The 6,774-nt window shown below is 41.7% G+C and overlaps 1 protein-coding gene across 2 annotated transcripts in view; it reads left to right on the plus strand.

Annotated features, from left to right (window-relative positions):
* The window catches only part of LOC306818362 (cilia and flagella-associated protein 47-like), a 37,658-nt gene extending 32,713 nt beyond the window's left edge, over positions 1 to 4,945 (plus strand). For both annotated transcript variants that reach the window (XM_079335915.1, XM_079335916.1), the window contains exons 62-67: positions 67 to 208; positions 612 to 796; positions 1,147 to 1,321; positions 3,328 to 3,489; positions 4,072 to 4,237; positions 4,437 to 4,945. In XM_079335915.1, the coding sequence (XP_079192041.1) occupies positions 67 to 208; positions 612 to 796; positions 1,147 to 1,321; positions 3,328 to 3,489; positions 4,072 to 4,237; positions 4,437 to 4,655 (1,049 nt within the window). In that variant the 3' untranslated portion in view covers positions 4,656 to 4,945. The remainder of the gene's footprint in view (positions 1 to 66; positions 209 to 611; positions 797 to 1,146; positions 1,322 to 3,327; positions 3,490 to 4,071; positions 4,238 to 4,436) is intronic.
* Positions 4,946 to 6,774: the final 1,829 nt, after the last annotated feature.

A 6,774-nucleotide genomic window follows, 5' to 3' on the forward strand; every position in this document is an offset into this window, starting at 1 on the left:
GTCCTTCAGCTTATGGATAACATTTTAACATTATAGCATGACTGTGCATCTGTCCTTCAGCTGCAGGTATACAGATCAGTGAAGGAGCCAGTCTGGATGTGCCTGTGATGTTTGCACCTAACTCAATGGATATACATCAAGTCTGGCTCTACATCACTCTGAACCCCCACGACAGCAACAACATTACCTTGAGTACCGACCACATGAGGTTTGTCTCTTACTATCATTAAAGGAGGCTGAATTGGGTCTGAGCCTGGTCTCAGACAGGTTTCTAGACATAACGCAATGCTCATTAACATGTATGTTCTCATTAAAAATGTACTAGAATGCATGTTTAAGAGGTTTCCTTGCTTCCTGCATGATTCAAATGAAAAAGTTTTCATCTCTTAAGAAGCCTGAAAACATCCATTTGAATGAATCAGGTGAAATATTTTAAAAGGGCAGTGGGTTGGGAATGACAAACATAATGCTACATGACCTTATTTTCTGGCTAAGTATCTAGTGTGTCTCATTGTGCACAACCCTTTTAGCAAACAGCAAAACAAGTACAGGAGTCATTGTTAGCTTTAAGAAAATGTATGAATTAATAATGCACTCCTTTTATTTTTTAGGTCGCAGCAGGAACTGTCCACCATGTGTTGGATTTACCCTCTCCGTGGGATTCCCATCGAAACGCCTGTTGAGAACCGGCCACTTGTCGTGCTTGTATGTGAAGCGGGCTGCCATCTGGAGAGGAAGGTGGATCTACAGCTCACTGGGTGTGTGCCAGGAAATCAAGATCGGAAAGGAGAAGGAGGTGTGGGCCAGTTTTCTGATTTTTACTCCTTTTTCAAATGGAAATTTGAGATCACTTTTTAGACCGTGTTTCAACAATGGAATAATGAGGTTAATGAGTAAATCGGAACATTGTTTACTGGGAAATATTTCTGAACATGAGAAAGCAGAATTGAATTGAATGAGAAAAGAGAAACTGTCATCTCTGATAACAAGATGTGACAGGATCTGTCTGATTCAGCTCAGCATGTGATTGATTAGTGGTCTGATTGTGTGTTGGCGTCACACTAACTAATCAGAGCATCACATTCATTTACACATTAGAAAAGAGAAGCAAACCAGCCAGCCACAGTCTGCTTTTATTCTGGACAGAATCGCAGTTAACCAAAGAAGACTTCCAGTGTGAGGTTCGATCAGACAGTGAGACCGAGCACGCCGAGGTTCAACACTCCCTTTCTGCTTCCATTGAGGTGGTGAGCAGGGACCCGGAGACTGGCATCGTAACACTCACGCTGAATGTAGTCTACACTCCCCTCAGGCCATGCAGGTAACAGCACTACACACACACACACACACATGCTCAAAGAAAACATGACACAGAAACAAGTATGCTGTAAAGTGAAATACACACTGAAGTTTCTTTTCAGTTGCATCCTGTTGTTCTTTCCTTCAAATCCACTCCAATGTTACGGTTAAAGCAAACAAACATCTCGCACACACTCGGGGAAAAGCATCGAACTACAAATAAGCAAGAAGCGTACAGGCAACTTTGAAGGAAGACTAACAACAGAAACATTAAATGGGATGTAGAGAGAGGTGAACACAACACTCGTTATCTGACAGAACAAGACACACACACACACACACACACACACACACACACACTGTGAGAGCATGATGCAGACTCTAAGAGAGCCACACAAACGTGTTAGAAGTGGAAAAAGCACGCACGCAAGAGAAAGAAAAAGAGGCACAAATCTGCTCACTCTCAGAGAAACAAATACGCACACCGCCTCTGTGCAGAAATACAACAAAAGGATGCTAATAACATGTCAGCAGAAACAAAACAAGCACGTTTTCACACACAGACAAACAAACACAATCGGTTTTTCGTCTCTCTGCAGATAACACACTCGAACTGAGCGATGTGTGGAAACACTGCATTCATTAATCATGCCTTCTCCCTCTACACTTCTCTCTTTCTATTTTCTCTCTCAGGTGGGTGTGGTCTCTGCATTCATTTATTACTAACTGTCTACTTGTGCTGAGTCTTAATGTTTGTTTTTAAAGGATGCTGAGTGCTCTTGGAGGTAGAGACGAAGGCCAGCTCATTAGCTGCTCTGCTGCTTTAAAAGTACTTGAAATGTTAGCTCTAATCCCCATAGATGACACGTTAGCTTTGGCGTGTCCAAAAAACACCAGGGGTCTTCCTCCACCTCCTCCTGCTCTTTTTAATCAAAGCACACTCGGGCCTTTGACGTTGAACTTATATCTAAAAAGCATTCAGGGCAGGGAGGTTTCTCAAAAACACTCATCTCACTAATTCTGTATCAACCAAAACCAGAGTAAGTAAGGTGGAATTGGTGACACCACACATGGTCTCACATGAGCTGAACTGCCACACAATCTATTTAACATTTGGCCATCTGCTCCTTCTCTTTATTTAAGATGATTCTGAACGTAGAGCACAACATCTGAGCTCATCAGTTGTCAGCAGGTATCTCAAAGCCTCCGGAGCAAAAGTCGACTTTTTGTGGGTTTGGAAGGAGCCTGCAGTTACTGACAGAGGACATATTTTCCACGAGGGACTTCTTGTTTACGATCAGACTAGCAGCCTGTGAAGTACCCTGACACTTTCCTCAGTTGATCTTAAGAAGACTTCAGTTTCTCCATGGCAACTCATATGGGGTGGAAATATTGCAACTGATCTCAGAGTTAAAAGTCTCACTGCACTTATTCTCTACTGTCCTCCCTACTGTACATTGCATGTGACGTCCTGCTGAGTGAGGAGTGCATTCATTTATCAGCTCCCGTCTTCATCTGTGGAGTCCATTAATGAGGCGTGCCCTGGTAGAATCAATACCTCGGAGAGCTAATGACTTCTCCATGAGGAAATGACGGGGGGTGTGGTGCTGCTAATAGGCTCTTCCATTAGCTACATGTTATTTCTGTGCCGCGGGCAGCCAGACGAGGAGGCCGAGCATCATGAGCTGAGAGGGGGAATATTAAAGACCAGTTTAGAGAATCCTGCTTTCTGTTTAGAGAAATAGGAATGCTTAGATTACAGTTTTCGACATAAATAAGAGAAGGGGAATGAATTTAATAGCTGGTGGAAAGCAGACGTGTTTGTCTGTGTCCAGCTGTAGAAAGGTACAGCAGTGCTAGTCACCGCTCTCCTCCACATTCGTTTTGCTTGTTTTTTTTGCAAGTTTTTATCTATATGTCCATAAACATATCGGTGCTGATTATGTAGCAGAATGAAGCAAACCAGATTCATTGTGTTTCATTGACAGACTCACAATAAAAAGCTTAAGTGTGTATGTGTGTGTTCAGGTGTGCAGCCGTCTTAGCCGTGCAATGCGTGTCTGGCGGGATCTGGGAGTTTCCGATTACTCTCATCACCACGGAGCCTCAGGTCGATGATGTCATCCTCACTGAAGCCACTGAGCTGGAATCGACTTCAGCTGTGGGTTTCCGCCTGACCAGCACTACCAGGTGTGTGTGTGATTATTACCTCTTATTTCATTCACTCCACTGAAAGTTTCTTCGTAAATAAATACAAACTTATAGTGACTACTCCTCAGACATGAAACAATCTTTTAGATTAAAAAAGCTCCAAGATCTTTTGAACCAGCAAATAAGTTCCAGTAGAGATTAAGAAACAATAGCGTCTTTGAAACGTGGATGAAAAGTAAACAGTGATCCTATCCTCATTTGTCTTGTGTAACATTTGAATGGATGTAATTAAAGAATACAATGTGACATGAAAACTGAGAAGTGTCATTCATTGCTTCTCTGTAACAAAAGCACTGTGAAGAAACATCAAATCAAGCTTTCTTCTCTTCGTTACTCGCTTTGTTCTTATTGGCTCCTCTGTTTCTCTCTTTTGCTGGCTTCAGTCAGACTTTCTTTATCAGGTTCAGCTTTGCTTGTAAAGTCAATCAACAGTAGACAGTGCAAGATCTGTCCACATGAGGCCCCTGCTTGATGCCCTCTTTGGAACCAATCATGTTATCTGTTTTCTGCATCGTGGGATTATTTCTTGTCATGCAGTGACTTTGATGTTTTTGGTTCCAGGAGGCCCGAGCCCTTCACGGCAGCGTTCTGGCCTGGCAGCAGCAGTGAGTTCACAGTGACCCCAGCCTCAGGGATGTTACCTCCTGTTGGTTCTGCTGGAGCTCTCATCACTGTGTCCTTCACTCCCAACACACGCAGCAAGCACAGAGCCAGACTGACCATCCAGGTGTTTTTACTTTACAACAATCACAAAGACTTTTTGCTTCACAATGACAATTGGTTGCAGTGTTGTGACTAAATTGAGTCGTAGTGAAGTTATGGTCATTACATTTGTCAGTGTTGTTATTGTTTTTACAGAAATTATACATCTGCTGCATTGAGACCAAATGACTTGCATGACTCGCAGCATGATCGTCTTCTTACAGGCAGCAGACATGCAGTGGACCTATGATGTGAGAGGGAACATCCTTCACGACTCCCCGCCCCGCTGCACCACGTCCACCAATTACAGCTTTTCTGCACCGCATCCGGCTAATGATCAGCGACGCAACTTTGTGGCTGAGAACCTTCGGCTCCCCGCCCTGGCTAACTCGTCGCCTGTCAAACTCTGCAAACGAAGGACATCCTCCCTCGAGCTCAGCTAAGGATCGTCATTTATTTTTTTATTTGTCAACATTTAACGAACAGTGTCACCTTTAATTTCAGAGATAGCTTTTAATTTATAAAATGAACTCTTCTTCAGCCAGTAAGTTGTCACGTGTTTGATGGATTTGTCCCTTTTTCTCTTTAAGTGGCTCATCAGTTTTGCTAGTGTTTTTCATCAGCATTTCGAATGAGCCTCTGCCAATACAAAGAGGTTTTTTTCTTTTAGTTTGTGGCAACATTTTAGGATGATGTTGATGATGATGATGATAAAAACATTATAATGCACAAAGTGTTATTAATTCCCAGAAAACTCCACATGCAGATTTCCCTCCCTGTCCTCCCCCAGTATTAGCATGATAGAATCATTTAGCCAGAATGGCTGTCTCTGGGTTCATATCCGCAGTATACTCCATAAAAAGAGACAGTGTCCCGCAAGTTCTTGCACACTCAGCAGCTTTCAGAAATACCATGAACCATATATGCTCGTAATGGTTATGAAGGCCTTATTATGCCTCAGAGTCCGCTTTAAGTAAGATGTTACCAACTTCGTTTTTATTAATCCCTGCCCTTATGGTTCTTCATTAAGTCGGCAGGCTATAAATTAGGTGCACCTCAAACTGCTGGTCCACGGATATCCCACAATGCAGCATATTGAACTAACCAGGGTAACCTTGAAATACACAGCACAGCAGCTTACTACCTTACATTAAATATATCAAACCACATGAGTGTGAAGAGGCTGTCCGGCATGTGGCCTAGCGTGCATGCTAATCTAGCTCATACAATATCCATGGCTGTTATTCAAAAAAGAGCTTTTAAAGGGGAAGTCTTAAAGGCTGTGCCACATTTCTGTGTGTGTGTGTGTGTGTTATATATATATATATATATATATATATATATATATATATATATATATATATATATATATATATATATATAGTGATTACTATTATTAAGTACTTTCTGTTACCTTAAGATCATAACTTGTGCATCTCATCAACTTCTCAATCATTAGTACTGAGCAGTAATTTTAGGTAATTGAGTGGAAAAGCATGACTCAGCATTTATAATGGCTTTGACAAAAGTCATCTGTGACTAAAACGTATGCTAATAAGCTACTACATGTAGCACTGATGACTGCATTTACTCATAATTTAAAGTGTTACCACATTTTTAATCATTCACAACCGTTTGGATCTGTCAGTCTTTCACTGTTGATGTTATATGTTATATGATACAACAATACATTATCGCCACACTTACAACTTACAAACCATCACCATTCAATTTCTCAAAACATTTTTGTGAAGAACTTTTTTTCTTTTTTTAACACTTTATTTGTTCTAGAAATGAATTTGTAGAAAGTAATGACGCTGTTACAAAGTTTATAGATCATTGGATACAATGTGGATATGTTAGCTGCATACCGTATCGAGTGTGTGCACTTTCTGTCATCCACATATGGAGCTGTCCTATGGCTCACCTTGTGCCTGTGGAATTATTCAGGAGGCAGTTACGCTCAGTTATGCTTCCATTAAGCACCATCTGCAGCCTGCCGGGGCAAGAAAGGAAGGAGTGAGATGGAATAGATAGAAGGTGGGGAGAGAGGAAGAATAAAGGGCATACATGGAAGAAGTAAAGATCTAGTTGTAGTACCAGATAATGGAAGGAGCAGGGGGGTGAGGGAGAGTATGGAGGTGTGTTTCTGCTTCTGTCTGACAGTGTGCCTGCTCTGTGCTAACATTCTCTAATTGTTTTTCAGAGGGGATTTTTGGCGTGTCATAGTTGTGTTTTTGGTTATAGAAGGTTTGAGACTTGGTCGGACTCTCCTCTAGCAGTTACCAAAATATGACCCATCTTTGTAGCGTTGCCTTCATCGCAAATCATTTGCTTTTATTTTCAACCCCATGAGTTATCATCACTGCAAGCTTGAAGTGATCTTATCCCTTATGGTGGATGCTCTCCAGCTGATTAATAGTCTTGTTAAAAGCATACAAATATTGTCTTCACTTATTTTCTCCTCATTCCAACATTCTCCTCTGCGTCCGCCTAACAAAAAACTTTTTTTGTAGCTCGGCACACCAAACTCACAGTGTGTTCCTTCGTGCCTGGGGCAGG

This window comes from Symphodus melops (genome assembly GCF_947650265.1).
Source record: "Symphodus melops genome assembly, chromosome: 23".
Classification (NCBI taxonomy): Eukaryota; Metazoa; Chordata; class Actinopteri; order Labriformes; family Labridae; genus Symphodus; species Symphodus melops.